Here is a 15866-nt window from a genome sequence, read left to right as displayed (position 1 = left end):
AATCTTCGTCCTTGCCCAGAAAAATCTTAACTTAAAAGGAACATACACAGGTTTAAAACTCGGAAGCTAGTAAAGCAACAGTGGCTAGACTTCTTTAGCGTCCTCTGCCGGCCTCACTGCCCCCATTTTCAGAGTGAGACAGAGCATGAGGAATCAAAGAGCTCCTGGAAGAGGACTGACTCCACAGGGCAGGGACAGTCATTACTTCCTTCCATCCAAGCTCCCCAAGGCTGGAAACTCCACACTGAGTCCACTGGGGCCTCAGAAACCGAGAGCATTAGAAGGACCCCACAGTCTAATGAACTGAACCCCACATAGAAATCAACATTTAGCAAAATAAAATTGCTGTCCTCTTTAAGGTAAAAGTGAAAACAACCACAAGGATAATTGACCCACAGCTGTGCCCCTGACACACACACGTAGTGCATGACATGTACCTTGTGTCCCTGAAAGCTATGGAAACACCGGACAAGTACCTGAGGGAATGAAAAGAACAGTCTTGGGTCTTGGGCAGTTGATTGTTTAGGGGACAAAAGCAATCCCCTCCAAGAGAGGTTTGCCCAAAGCTGAAAGCCTGAGGAGCTGACCCCTGGAGGCCAGGTGGGGAGAGGGGAGCAAGGGAGGGAGGATGGAGGGGATGAGGAGGGCTAAGGTGGCACACATGTGGCTGTGGACATGCCACCACAGGGTAAGATGAAACCTGCGCTGGGTGGAGGGATGAGGTGCTGCCCCGGGAAGGTCATACAGACAAGTGGCTGAAGCTCCAACTGGAAGCCCCATGTGCACCTCAAAGCCTTAGGAAACCAGCCAGGAGTTAGGGGAAGGAACTGGTGCGTCTTCAGCAGAAGGAGGTGGGGAGAGGGGGAAAGGCCAGTCGAGGCCCCGGCACAGCCCTGCCAGGGGGCCACCCGGGAAAGTCTTGTTTTGTGCACAGAATCTGAGCATATTCCTCCTCAGTCATTGTATCCTGAGCAATTCCTAGGAACGCTGGCCAATGACAGAGCTGTGGACAGGGCAGACCTTCCCCGGGTGCTGGTCAGACAGGTGGAACAAGTCCTTTCTGAAGAGGACAGGTGCAGAGGGACGAGGCAACAGGCCGAGGTGCAGAAATGAAGAGTGAACACGGGACCCGGAGCAGAGGTGCAATGTTGTCGGAGCAAGGACAAGCCGCACACGTGTGACGGTAACACGAACTTTTTTCTCATTCGAAAACTTTGACTCCATTTACATAGAAACATCTCAAGTGTTGGGCAGATGAGACTTCAATGAAAAAATGAAAAAATAATAAGTGGGTGATGTCTTCCTATCTATTCGAACTCACGTAAAGCATAGGTAAAGAAAAGCAAACGAAGATTATAAGGCCTAAGAAGTGTACAGGAACATTCTACAAATGAAAAGTACCGTGTTCTCTTTAAGAGACTTGTATAGAAAGACCTTGAGAGGAACTGGTGGCCATGTCACCCCCTCACTGCTCACCCAGGCCCCCGGGAGCCCCAGGTCCCCCTGCGGACACCTGCTGGTTCCATGTGGCAACAGCTCCCCTCTGGGCTGTGACCTGCGTCCCAGCCGGGCGGCTTCACACGGAGACCTGCTGCCTCTGACACAGAGGAGGAAGCTGTGTCCCTTCTCCTGACGAGGGACATCTCCCCTGGGACATGGTGGGTGGCCACCAGTTCCAGGGGGTCCGGGCCACCTCTGTCCTCCAGGAGACCCTCCAGCACACCTTCACCCCTTCGCTCCTTCCACCCCTGTGTGCTGCCTGGCCCCGGCCCTGCTGGCCACACTCCACTGGGGCTCCAGGGGGCACTGGAAGCCCTGACACCTGTGTGCTGCCTGCCTTGGGAGCCCAGAGTCTCCCCTGGGGTTGAGGGCCATGATTCCCTCTCCATCTGACAGAGAGAAACAGAGCGACTGTCCTGGGCAGGGGTCTGAGTCCGAATCATGGGATACTTCTCTTCCTACTAAAATGAGGAAAGTAGGAAAGGGAAAATTGAAAAAGGAAGAAAGTGGGAAAGGGACCTGGAAATGATCTTCTGTACTCCAGCACCAGGTCACATGCCCATGTGTTCAGTCTTTCTAAGGACTCTCTTTCTGCTTCAGTCATAGAATGCACTGAGCTAAATGACTCAACCTGAGGTTACAGTGCTTCTGTGGAAATGAGTCCGTGTAAGGGCATCCCTCCCTCGGAGACAGTTACAGGAGGTCGTTCTCATGTTCACATATCCCAGGATCCTCGGGTGTCTTGTTCAACACGTAACCAGTTAGAAACTTAGTCCTGACCTCACAGCAGCAACAACAACGACAAAATGCAAGACAATTGGAAAACAACAGCCCTTCTTAGATCCATTCCCAGTTGAGCTCACAGGGCCAGCCTCACCCTGGGAACTGGAGGAAGAGGAGGATACAGAGAACCACACCTTACCAGGAGCAGGTACTGGTAGGAACACAATCTGGAACTGAAGCTTGTTTCAGGCTCTGTGTCCTCCACCTGGAAAGTTACAAGCTCCGGGGCTCCAGACCTAGTGAGGCCCACAGGTTTGTGAGCTTTGCCTTCAGAATCCCCACTAGGCTCCCCCTCTGTACATCAGAGAAAAATCTGATGGCTTTTCCAGCAGCGGGAGGGGAGAAGTAATCACTAGGAAATACTCCTAGTCTCCACTTGTCCTTACCAAAGGCCTTTCCTCAGGGAAACCTTCCAGAGCCTAATTGACCTGAGGCAAGGGCTATCAGGATCCCAAGCCACTGTAACTCTCCTGTCTTCCCAGCAGGGTGGCAGAAAAGCTGAGGAGCTCTTGGGAATGACACAGCCAGGAGCACAGGCTCACTTAAAGCGTGACCCTGAAATCTGGGTTTGTAGAGCACCCTTTTTCCCCATACCTATCAGCACATCAACAGGATTCCCACATAATACTGCGATTACAACTGAAAAGGACAGCCAGTGTCTGACATTCCTCAAGAAGTCTCTAGGGGACACAGAAGCCGGGACACCAGAGGAATGTAGCCTCTGACAGCTTGGCTGCAACAAACCTAAAGGCCAATTTTCTGTGGTTCCTTTTACCCACGTACATCCTGTTTATCTATCCACAAACACACATCATACATTGGGTGAAAACTACAGTTAGAAGAGATTGAATGTGCATCAAAACTAGACTTGGATATACTAGAAATTTAGGGATTATCAGACCCAGAATTTAAAATAAATGTGACCAATGTACTCAGGGGTCAATATATTCATATATGCATTTTTCACATAATCTATGCCAGAGTACCTACCATTTCTCAGATTTCATTAAAAAATGAAATAAAATAATTTTGTTCACATAATACGTTCACTTTATAGTATGTTCAGATATAACAAAGTATGTCCACCTTTGCCTTTTATCAAATTATTTTCTTGGTTAATTTATGAAATTCTTCCTCAGATGACTTTTTGATTTCATTATTCTAAAGAGAAGAAGTAGCCTGAAGTTGCAACCCACCCTGAAGAATCCATGGGGAATTCAACACAGTCATTCACTTTTCCAACAGTGAACAGTCTTCTAAGTTAAGTTGTTATACTTCTGAGAATATGGAGGTGAAAAAAGGAAATGCAAAGCCAGATTGTGGAAGATGCAAGAGATTTAAAAGTAGCCATCCAGCCTAATGAATTCCTTTTTTGTTTCATGGTAGAATGAGAGGCAGAGGACAGGATTCCTTTCAGCAGGAGCTTGAATGAGGGAGGTCAGGAAGAGGGGAGAGCAGACTTCCCACTGGTAGAGGCCTATGTGAATCTGGGATCTCCAACTGCGTACTTCCTGGAAACATTAAATTGCAATGGTTGGTTGCATATTTGAACATCGAGGCACAGGACTGAATGTCCTTCCTTCTGAGTTGAGTATGAAATGAGAAGATGCCCTGAAGCTCAGGAGATCCTTCAACTATTAGGGCTGAGAAAAAGAAGAAGAGTCTGCAAGGGGCACAGAGATAGTGCAGCTGGTGTAAACGGAACACAACCAGGGAAGATCGATCTTCAGAAAGGATGGAAGAAGAGAAGCTTGAGAATTTCCCAAGATGAGCCTTAAGGAGTAATTTATGACATGTGCTATAGGATTGTGCACTGCTTCTGGATTCTGTTACGAATCTAGTTGTTTCCTCCTGAGAAACACTCTTGAGCTCTCTGAAACTCAGTTTCCTCAAATGTAAAGTAGGATAGGAATATTCCAAGAGCTGTTGTGAAAATAGCAAAGTAGCACATTTAAAGGTACCTAGCATCTTCCATTGAGTGAGAGTTTAACAGATGATGACTGTTTTCTTCTTTTTTTCATAGAAATCAATAAGAGACTAATGAGCTTCTCCTAGCCTTCTCTCTATAAGCAACTAAAACTGCTGATGGTCTAAATACCCAAATGAGAACAGGTGGGTCATCATTTGTATGTTATTATATCCACAATAATGTACATATGCACTATATATAGGTACATATCCCCTATACATTCTGATACAGTACTTTCCCCCTTCCTCCCTATTTCCCTAGACCCCATCCTTTCCCTCCCGAATTACAGTCCCCCCCCCCCAGTGTAGAAACCCCCAGTGAGTTCTGCTCTCCTTGTTTACTTCTTTTTTTTTTTTTTTTTTTTTTTTTTTTTTTTTATAAATTAATTTTTATTGGTGTTCAATTTACCAACATACAGAATAACACCCAGTGCTCATCCCGTCAAGTGTACCCCCCAGTGCCCGTCACCCATTCACCCCCACCCCCCACCCTCCTCCCCCTCCACCACCCCTAGTTCATTTCCCAGAGTTAGAAGTCTTTATGTTCTGTCTCCCTTTCTGATATTTCTCACACATTTCTTCTCCCTTCCCTTATATTCCCTTTCGCTATTATTCATATTCCCCAAATGAATGAGAACATACACCGTTTGTCCTTCTCCGGTTACTGTGGCCAAGTTCAAAAAGGGTGTTGCCTGAGTTCTCCTCTGGGATTTTGATGGAATCTTGTCTCACATTTAGATCTTTCATCTATTTTGAGTTTATCTTTGTGTATGGTGCAAGAGAGTGGTCCAGTTTCATTCTTCTGCATGTGGATGTCCAATTTTCCCAGCACCATTTATTGAAGAGACTGTCTTTCTTCTAGTGGATCGTCTTTCCTCCTTTATCGCATATTAGTTGAGCATAAAGTTCAGGGTCCACTTCTGGGTTCTCTGTTCTGTTCCATTGATCTATATGTCTGTTTTTGTGCCAGTACCACACTGCCTTGATGAACACAGCTTTGTAGTACAACCTGAAATCTGGCATTGCGATGCCCCCAGATATGGTTTTCTTTTTTTTAAAATTCCCCTGGCTGTTTGGGGTCTTTTCTGATTCCACACAAATCTTAAAATAATTTGTTCTAAGTCTCTGAAGAAAGTCCATGGTATTTTGATAGGGATTGCATTATACGTGTAAATTGCCCTGGGTAACATTGACATTTTCACAATATTAATTCTGCCAATCCATGAGCATGGAATATTTTTCCATCTCTTTGTGTCTTCCTCAATTTTAGACAGAAGGACACCTACAACCTGAAAATAAAAGGTTGGAGAACCATTTACCATTCAAATGGTTCTCAAAATATACCCTAAAAACTACAGAACACTTCTGAAAGAAATTGAGGAAGACACAAAGAGATGGAAAAATATTCCTTGTTTACTTCTTAAGAGCGTCTCCTGCCCATTCACACAGCTGCTTCCTTTTCCGTTGCGGTTTCTCTCTGGCAATGGTATTTCCCATTACAAAGCCACCAAGTAAGAGCAAAAGTTGTTTGAAATTTCTAGGTTTTTTGGAAACTCTCATAGGAGAAGAATTGTTCTCTTCTTTCTCCTGGTGACTATTTTTGGGCCAAGGGAATGTCCCTGGTGCAGAAATGTAAGTGTAGCTGTAGCAAAAAGGAAACAGAAGCAGGAGACTGGTGTTCGGTGGCCCTGCACAATATTTACAAGGGATGAGTGCCCCCTCGTGGCTCCAGGGGACTAACACAGTGAGCAAGGCTGGAAAGGCAGCTTATGTTCTTTGTATAAATCTGTCTGCTGGTTGGAGATTTTTCCTCCAGAGTAAAAAAAGGTTCTTTTTCTGGAATTAATTGACTCTGCAAGTATAATAAGCCAATCGTAGTGGCTTTTATGACCTTTTACAAAAATACACTTTCTAAAAAGAGCAGTTATGTTCACAGCAAAAGTGAGCAGATTGCTACATGTTTCACATCCTTTCTGCTTCTGTATCTTCATAGTCTCTCCCATTATCATTACAATTGCTTCCAAGGTGTAACAAGTAGTTTTAGGGTTGTGAACAAATCTTTAGCATTACAAGGTTTGTGGTACTCTGAAGCTCAGCCTTTTAGGGGTCTAACAAAACCTTAGTCCTCAGTATTTATTGTCCCTCATTGGATTTTACTGGGCATCATTCATGAAGCATGGAATTTGTGGAAGATACACAAAATGTCTGCAAGAGAGAGTCACAAACCTGGGGCTAACAAGAATAATCTAGAATTGGAGGACTTGCTCTCCATCATTTCCTGGATCTGAAAAGTCACACTGGCAGAGGTGTTTTGCATACTTGTGAGCTGCCATTGTCTATCTTGATGACATTGCTGATATTTGAGCCTCCTTGTGAGGCGGGATTTGGAAATTTAATACAAATAGGTTATATGGTATGATTGAATTCTGCAAACTTTATTCCACACATCAGTAATTCTATCTAGGGCTAAAGAGAAAAAAATTATTTTGAAAATAACTTGATGAGTATCTGGTAGGAGGGGAAGTTAAAAATTATTTTCTCTTCAAAGCCACATTAATTCAACACATTAAAAACAAATGTTAAGTAAAGAAATTACTTTTTCAATTGCTGTTAGTAATTGGAAGTGATTCTAAATATTTAAGTACATTGACATCATTATTATGTCTTTCTAGAAATTGTTAATTTGCATATGTACTTTTTATATTTCAATTGGGTGAATAAAAATTAGAAGTTGCTAATCAAATCTAGTTATCCAGTGAAGCATCAGTACCCCCAAATTTAACTTTCAGGATTAAATTTTTAGTCATTCTACACCCTGAGTTGAATAAACAGCAAAATTTACACTTTCCTTTTTATGTATAAAGCAGGGGTATAAACACATCATAAATATATATATATACTGTATATCTGTGTTACTAAGTTTTCATGGAAGGTTCCATTACATAAATAATCAAAGACTCTTAAGAAAAGAGGCAATAAGATAATAAATGGTTGAAAAACCCATGCTCTAACCCAAGTAGAAAGTGCATAAAGGAAAGGAAAAGCAGAAGTAGGAAGGGAAACGTTCAGAAATAGAAAACTCCTCTATTCCCTACTTAAGCCCCACGCACGAGGGAAGATGCTCAGAGAAGCTGCAGCCGCGGTTCCCACACTTGCCCAGCGCAGCCAGGCCCACAGCCCCTGCAGGATCCCCGATGGCCGTGCCCTGCTCCTTCTCAGTGGCCCTGGTGCTGCTCAGCTGCCACTCCCTGTGCTGTCTGGCTTGCGACCTGCCCGACACCCACGGCCTGCGCAACTGGAGGGTCCTGACGCTCCTGGGACAGATGAGGACACTCTCCCTCAGCTCTTGTGTCAACTACACCAATGACTTTGCCTTCCCCAAGGAGCTGTTTGATGGCCAGCGGCTCCAGGAGGCGCAGGCCCTCTCTGTGGTCCACGTGATGACCCAGAAGGTCTTCCACCTCTTCTGCACGGACACGTCCTCTGCTCCTTGGAACATGACCCTCCTGGAGGATCTGTGCTCGGGGCTCTCGGAGCAGCTGGATGACCTGGAGGCCTGTCCCCTGCAGGAGGCGGGGCTGGCCGAGACCCCCCTCATGCATGAGGACTCCACCCTGAGGACCTACTTCCAAAGGATCTCCCTCTACCTGCAAGACAAGAACCACAGCCCGTGTGCCTGGGAGATGGTCCGAGCAGAAATCGGGAGATCCTTGTTCTCATCCACCATCTTGCAAGAAAGAATAAGGAGGAAAGAATGAGACCAGACTCAACATGGAAATGATTCCCTCTGACAAATGATATCACACTTACCCTGGTCTGCTGTGTCAAACTCATTTCTGCTGTAACGGTGACACGAACAAAATCAATTTGTCAAGAGTTTTCAAAAATATTAAGCAATCCATGTCAACTCTACAAGCACTAGTGGCTACAGATGACCGTGCTGATGCATATTTATGTATTTATACATTTATTTATGTAAATTTTATATTTATATTTTTTCATATAATATTTGCACCTTTACGTGGTGGCTATATAATAAAACATTCTTTGTATTTAATCAGTTTATCATTCTTTTTCTTTATTGAACTTTTCCTATGGCAAATGTTTTAAAAGACTACCATGAAGTCTAATTGTGCAACTTCATTGAACATTGGATGGCAAAATGCATTTACCCATGGATTACATTAACATCAAAAGTAATAACTGACTTCCTCTAAGACAAATTATCCATTACCTTTAGAATATAGGACATGACACATACAGGTCCTGATGTTTATATCTTTGGTTTTGTGGGGATAGGAACCTAAAAACAGTGTTGTTAGTGTTGTTAGTGTTAGTGTTATAATGTTAAGTGTTATAATGTTATTGTTAGTGTTATTGTTAGTGTTAGTGTTATATGTTATTGTTATTGTTATTGTTATAATGAAAAGGGAGAAAAGTGAATTCTCTCACCTGATTCTAGAATGCAGAATCTCAGGAAGTACACATAAAAGCTGTGGACCCCTCCTGAGGTGACCGGTACACATGGAAGCACAAACGCCCAGTGACAGGGGAGAGGTGAGCTTGCATTAGGCAAGAAACGCCATGGCTGAGGTCTGTATCTAGCTCGGAAAAGCCAGAAACAGAGGTGGCCATGTGGGGAGACAGTGTAGTGTGAGAAGAAGACATGAATGTAGTTCTGAGGATCAACCATCAAAGGGAGGGGGGAAAAGAGCCACAAGGAGACAGTGGAATCATGGCCAGAGAGTACATGGATAACAAGACAGGATGGTGAGGAGTGTACTTAAGGAAATAAATGTGCTTAGAAGAACACAGTGGATTCATGGAAGTGGTAGGTTGAAACTGCACACTACATCAGAATAATTGAAGCCACTGCTGACCTTGCTGAGAGTCAGTTTGGTGGAACGAATAAGCAGAAACCACACTGGAGTAGGTGGGAGCATAAGTAAGAGAAGTCAGTGCCTGTGAAGTCAGGGAATGTAAAGTCTCCAGGTCATGGTGAGTCTGCCCTCAGGCAGCGAGTCCAGGAGAGGGGGGGGGGGCAACACGCCCAGTCACTCCAGAGGAACAACGTGAGTACAGGTGACAACTACCTTGTCAGTGAGGTGTGGCTGGGGAAATACAACTCTCTGGAATTAGAATCTTCACACCTCCACGTCCTAGACGAGAAGCAGGCTACCTGCTGTGGACACTGGCACAGCCGGAGGAGCACACAGACGGATTACAGATGACAGTGTCCGGCCGCGCGGCCGCGGGGGCCCCAGGGAGGCACAGCCGCATCAACCTGCATCAGTCGTTTCTCAAAGGAAGATGAACATCGGAGAAACTCCTCCACTCATTACCATGAGCCTCTGTTGTGAATACAACAGTCACTAAAACCCGGTCCTGGTTCTAAAGGGCTTTTGCATCTTACATGGTCTGGTCAGTACCTAAGAAGATACGAATTCCATAGGGCCGAAGGAGCCTGTCCCCCTGTGTAAGGAAAGGAGGGCGAAAACGGAGTCCAGGAGCAAGGCCAGGGTTTGTTCCTCAGACAGAGAAGACCAATGTTCATATACTAAAACGGATGTTTGCGCAGGTGCATGTGTCCGAGTCCTTGCAAACCTCCGGCGTGGAAAGGGTGGGTATCCACGCGGACGGACGCCTCGGGAGTTCACCGGGCAAACAAACTTCTATTGCAAACCGATTCCTTTGGATCGATGAGGACGTCTTCTTAGATAATAGAAAATGTAAATGAAAACCACAATAGGGAAGTAAAAGCAGAGGGTAGAAAATGAAAACGTCTGTGTTCCGTCTTTGAAAGCCCTGCTCCGGCTGCCTGTCCAGAGCCAGGCCCCGGGCTCCCGCGGACGCCCCCGCTCAGTCAGGCCCGCAGCACCTCGCCGCCCCGGCCCCGCGCCCCCTGCTGCCCGCCCTGCTGCCGCCCACCCGGGGCCCTGCCCGGAGCCAGGCGCTGGCAGCGGGGAGCACGTCGTGCCTCTGGGCCAAACGAGGAGCCTGTCCCCTGTCCCCTTTCGTGTGCCCGCAGGACAGAGAAGCCTGCAGATCCCCGGGACGTGGCGGAGGGCGGCCGGCTCCCTGGGGCCCAGGCCGCCAGGGTCCCGCGCGCGCTGCTCCCGCAGACCGCCCGCCTCCACCGCCGCGCCCCGGGGCCCTGGAGGCGCCCCCAGGACGCACCGCGCTCCGGCCTCCCCGGCAGCTGGCAGCGCTGGGCGCCTGTGGGCTGTGGGCTGCAGGCGGGGGCGCGGGAGCGCAGGCCCCACCCGGCCCCAAGAGGCCCTTCTGGGACCTGCGTCTCTACCTGCGTCTCTACCTGCCAGGGAAGCAGCAGGGCGCAAAGCAGGAGATCCTTGTCTTCTGGGGCAAACTTGTAAGACAGGTTAGGACTAAGGATGGACATCCATGAAGGCAAGAGAAACAAAAGCAAAAATGAACTATTGGGACTTCATCAAGATAAGAAGCTTCTGCACAGCAAAAGAAACAGTCAACAAAACTAAAAGACAACCTACAGAATGGGACAAGATATTTGCAAATGACCTATCAGATAAAGGGCTAGTATCCAAGATCTATAAAGAGCTGATTAAACTCAACAGCAAAGAAACAAACAATCCAATCATGAAATGGGCAAAAGACATGAACAGAAATCTCACAGAGGAAGACATAGACATGGCCAACAAGCACAGGAGAAAATGCCCCTCATCACCTGCCATCAGGGAAATACAAATCAAAACCACAATGAGATCCCACCTCACACCAGTGAGAAGGGGGAAAATTAACAAGACAGGAAACAACAAATGTTGGAGAGGATGCGGAGAAAAGGGAATCCTCTTACACTGTTGGTGGGGATGTGAACTGGGGCAGCCACTCTGGAAAACTGTGTGGAGGTTCCTCAAAGAGTTAAAAATAGATCTGCCCTATGACCCAGCAATTGCACTGCTGGGGATTTACCCCAAAGATACAGATGCAGTGAAACGCCGGGACACCTGCACCCCGATGTTCTAGCAGCAAAGTCCACAATAGCCAAACTGTGGAAGGAGCCTCGGTGTCCATCGAAAGATTAATGGATAAAGAAGATGTGGTCTATGTATACGATGGAATATTACTCAGCCATTAGAAACGACAAATACCCACCATTTGCTTCGATGTGGATGGAACTGGAGGGTATTATGCTGAGTGAAATGTCAATCGGAGAAGGACAAACATTACATGGTCTCATTCATTTGGGGAATATAAAAAATAGTGAAAGGGAATAAAGGGGAAAGGAGAGAAAATGAGTGGGAAATATAAGAGAGGGAGACAGAACATGAGAGACTCCTAACTCTGGGAAATGAACAAGGGGTAGTGGAAGGGGAGGTGGGCAGGTGGTGGGGGTGACTGGGTGACAGGCGTTGAGGGAGGCACTTGATGGGATGAGCACTGGGTGTTATTCTATATGTTGGCAAATTGAACTCCAATAAAAAAAAATAAAGGACTAAGGATGGAGACGTGGGCTCCCCATGACAGGACTGTGGCTGATGGATGTGCCATATCTCCCCCGCACGAACGTCGGGGACTGCAAGAGGCTCCCATTCCTGCTTTAGTAGAGATTTTATAGAATTTATCTCAACAAATATTTTGTGAATAGTATGAAGCAAGAATATTTGTAAAAACTCCAGCCTCAGAACCATCAATCCCTAAGAGATGACTACCCTAAAGGTTTGTTTCTTGTATTTATTTTTACTTACTTATTCATTTCTTGTTTCATCTATCATACTTATAGAATTCAGAAATTATATATTTTGAACTGTTCATCTTTACACTGCACTAAAATTTAGAAAACATATTCACCTTTCCATGTTATTAAATTTGCACTTTTGTTTGATATATTAAATACTTATTAAAGAAAACTTCTTAAAAAAATAAAGAAAACTTCTTGAATTCTTTGTTCTAAAACCAAAGTCCAAATAGTTTTGTAAATGTTATTGAAGAATAGATAGTAAAATTTATTTACTAATTCCTTCCATTCAGAGTATATGTCAAAATAGAACATCTAAATGAAAAATGTGTAATGTAGTCAAGAAGTAGAGGTGAATTGGGGCCTAGCCACTCTGTCAGTAGAGAGGCAACTGTTGGTCTCAGGATTGTGAGTTCAATCCCCATGGTGGGTGTAGAGATTACTTACAAATAAAATCCTTAAAAAAAAAAAAAAAGAAAAAGAAGTGCCTGGGTGTCTCGTTCAGTTAAGCATCAAACTCTTGATTTTGGCTCAGGTCATGATCTCAGGGTCATGAGATTAAGCCCCAGGTCAGGCTCCATGCTCAGCAGAGAGTCTGCTTGAGATTCCTCCCTCTCCCTCTGTCCCTCCCTATCCCAAATAAATAAGTAAATAAATCTTTATTTTAAAAAAGGAAAAAAAAAACCCTTAGAGGTAAATAAAGCACATGTAGTTCCTATTGTGTTGAAACTTAGTCTGACACAGAAGGAGACATAAAAATGGTACTAATGTTTATCTTACTTCAGTTCTGTTAAAACTACAAAGAGAAGCAAAGGAAAATAATGCTCTTACACAAGAAACTTTACTTTTATTTTTTATTTTTTTTAGAGAGGGAGGGGTCGGTAGGGTCAGAAGGAGAGGGAGAGAGGGAACCTCCAGAGGTTCCACACCCGGCACAGGGCCTGATTTGGGGCTAGATCTCAGAATCCTGAGATGGTGACCTGAGCCAAAATCAAGAGTCAGATGCCTAACCGACTGAGCCACCCAGGCCCCTGACACAAGAAACTTTAGCTAGATATAATGCTAGAAAGGAAAAATAATATTAGATGTCCTTTCTAAGGTGCCTGGAAGACATATAAATGATGAAGTCTTACTGGCAGTTGGGAATGTGGTTCTGGAATTTAGAAAAATGCCATGAGGAAGGTGTCAATTTGGGATTCCTTATTGCATATCTGGGAATGAGACACGGGAGTGGAGGTCGTCACTTCTACATAGAGAGCACAATGAGATGAGGACCTACATGTGCTCCTCCTGCAGACCCTCAACATTGTAAGGTCAGGCATAGGAGAGTCTGACAAGGGCACTGAGGGGAGTGGCCAGCACAGTGGGAATGACACACGGGTGGGGGGGGGAGGACACATGGGTAGAGAGTCTCCTACAGGGAAGAAGGCCAGAGTGGTGCTTGCAGGGCAGCTGCAGACGATCTGTCTCAGGGTATCTGCAAACAGACGCCACTGGTGACTTGCAAGGAACTGATGGGACAGGACCCAGATGGAAGTAGGTGGAAGAGGAAACACAAGAATAAGAATTAGGGATACTGTGTATAGAATATTATCTCTGCAAGCATGTTTGTGAAGTGGAGGAGACAAATAAGGTGTTACTTCAAGAAAAACGTGGCTTAACATCTCCGTGTTTAAGAAATTGTCACAGCGGTAAACCAGCAGGTGCTTTCTCTTCAATAAGAAACCTGTAAAGAAAATTAGGGGAAAAAGGAAGAGAAGTAGGCTCTCACAAAACGGTGACAAATGATTTGTACAAAGTCCGGGCAGTCATGCATTTGAGAAGGTGCTCTCCCAACTGAAAACTGAAGCCTGGAATCAACAATGGTGACCTTAAAAGCAGAGAAATATAAATTTTCTGACAGGTTAAAAAATTTTTTTTACATATATTCTTTTGCATGTGGTATTTATATTTTATAGAGCAATGTTTTCATTACAATGCAGAAGAACTTTATTTTGTTACAATGCATGCAATTTTGAATAACAAAGTTATGTGTTCATATGTTCAATTTTTTGCATCTAAGTCCATGCAAACACAAGGTGCAAGAGAGGTGAATTTTTTCCAGGAGAGACCTAAACAAGAAACAGGGAATACCTGTATTTCCCAGAATAATTCTGGGGGAGAATCTCAGTGAAGCATTTTCATTCAGGACCAATAGACACATTAAGTTCTTGGAATGAGGGAGAATCTTCAGGTTCCTGACCTGAATGCTGTAGCAAAACAATCTAGTTCTAAGAGAGCTTTAAGCCTGTTATTGTGTCTATTTGAAGGTGATGACTGAACTCACAGGCAGAAATAGATGGCTTATTATGACAACTCCAAGAATGCTACAGCCACCTGAGAGGCTTCTCTTATACCAGACCAGAAATGCTGTAGCACAGGCAGGCTTCCCTTCAGACTCTGAAATCCTGGGGAACATGGGCTGTCTACTAGAAAAATCTCCTGGATTCAGCATCTACAAGTAGTGGCCCTCAAAAGTATGTCAGTACATGTGAAGTGCTTAATCACTACCACTCCTGCCAAGATCCTGACACTCTTGTTGATTTATTTGTATTCATTCATTCATTTGTAACAACACATAAAAATAACACATGCACATAACAGTGCAAAAGGGAAAAAAAGGTTATTAGGTAAGCAACATATACAGAAATTACTAAAATGGGAAAATTCATTCACTCTCTTTCTTATCTTAGGGACTCTCTCTAAACAAAACCTTGAATTTGTCTGATTGATTTTTTATCCTGTGTGTTCTGGATGATGCATTGCATGGAAAGAAAAGCGAAATTGTAAAGGAGCTAAAACAAGCCAGTGGGATTTTTATGTTGGACAGGAGGGCATATTTTTGGCAAAGAGGTGGGAGGAATGGATCCGAAAGAGCAAGGGTATGCTGGGTGTGCTCACTTGTGCCTTGGGCAGGAGACCAGCCGCCAGGGGTGAAGAATCCTATGTCTGTGTTTTTCCTTGAACTAAAATAATGTGACCTACCCAGGGTTGATATATACAAACTATAGGATATTACCTGAAGTAAAATGTGTAATTATTATCTTGAGGAAGGTGTAAGTATGTGGGCAGAAGGAATGACAGAAAGAATGGAGTAAACTTTAAGCCCGGTGGCCTAATTTGCAAGGATTGTGAATTATGAGTCAATGGTGAGTTTTTTAAATTAAAATTCACGCCGAGAGAAAATTTCTTATTGATGGGTGTATTTTGACTTACAGAACATTTCTGAGTACACTTTCTCCGCTTACTAAAATATAGTAGATGTGTCAATAGTAGGTATAATCCCCCTCTCCCAACCCCCTCATATATGCCCCCAAAGCTGTTTATTGGCCTTTACCTGAAATAAGTCAAAGAATGAGAAGCCCCTATTTTTACAGTAACAGTTTGGGAACATGGACATGCTTTTATAGACAAGAACTAGAAATGGAGGGTGTTCATAAGAAAACAGCACAGCTTGAGTCATAGACCTCAGAGCTCACATCTGATGTATATCGATCTTATTCTGGTACTGCTTCTTATTTAAACTATTCCTTCGGTCATATCTACAAAAGAAAGATGGAAATATGTTCAGGCAAGCTGAGGTTTAGGAAGCACCATGAAATAGCACATGTGTTTACAAACCATATCCACCCTAAGTGAGACAATGCTTAGTACAGGAGAACACCAAGTCACGAGAACAGGCTGGAGAATGGCGGTTATGATCAGTGTCATTTGACTAAGTAGAAGACCAACAAATGACCTTGGTTGAAACATATATGAGCCCTGGGAGAACCTGGGTTAGCTGGTTCAGAAGCCATTCTGTGTCATTCATACATGTGTGCATGTGTGTCTGTGTGTTTGCGTGAACTAGATGAAAACTATT

The 15866-nt window shown here is 44.5% G+C and overlaps 1 protein-coding gene across 1 annotated transcript; it reads left to right on the top strand.

The window, feature by feature from the left end:
- The first annotated feature begins 7445 nt into the window (after positions 1-7445).
- LOC129494696 (interferon alpha-1/2-like) lies at positions 7446-8009 on the top strand. The gene has a single exon (XM_055301621.1). It carries the CDS (start codon positions 7446-7448, stop codon positions 8007-8009), a length of 564 nt encoding a protein of 187 aa, XP_055157596.1.
- Positions 8010-15866: the final 7857 nt, after the last annotated feature.

Source organism: Nyctereutes procyonoides, unplaced genomic scaffold, assembly GCF_905146905.1.
Source record: "Nyctereutes procyonoides isolate TBG_1078 unplaced genomic scaffold, NYPRO_anot_genome, whole genome shotgun sequence".
Lineage (NCBI taxonomy): Eukaryota > Metazoa > Chordata > Mammalia > Carnivora > Canidae > Nyctereutes > Nyctereutes procyonoides.
This window is presented reverse-complemented; position numbering and strand designations above follow the sequence as displayed.

Excerpts from the sequence above, each read along its gene's own strand:
- LOC129494696 (XM_055301621.1), top strand. The coding sequence starts at position 7,446 with ATGGCCGTGCCCTGCTCCTTCTCAGTGGCCCTGGTGCTGCTCAGCTGC.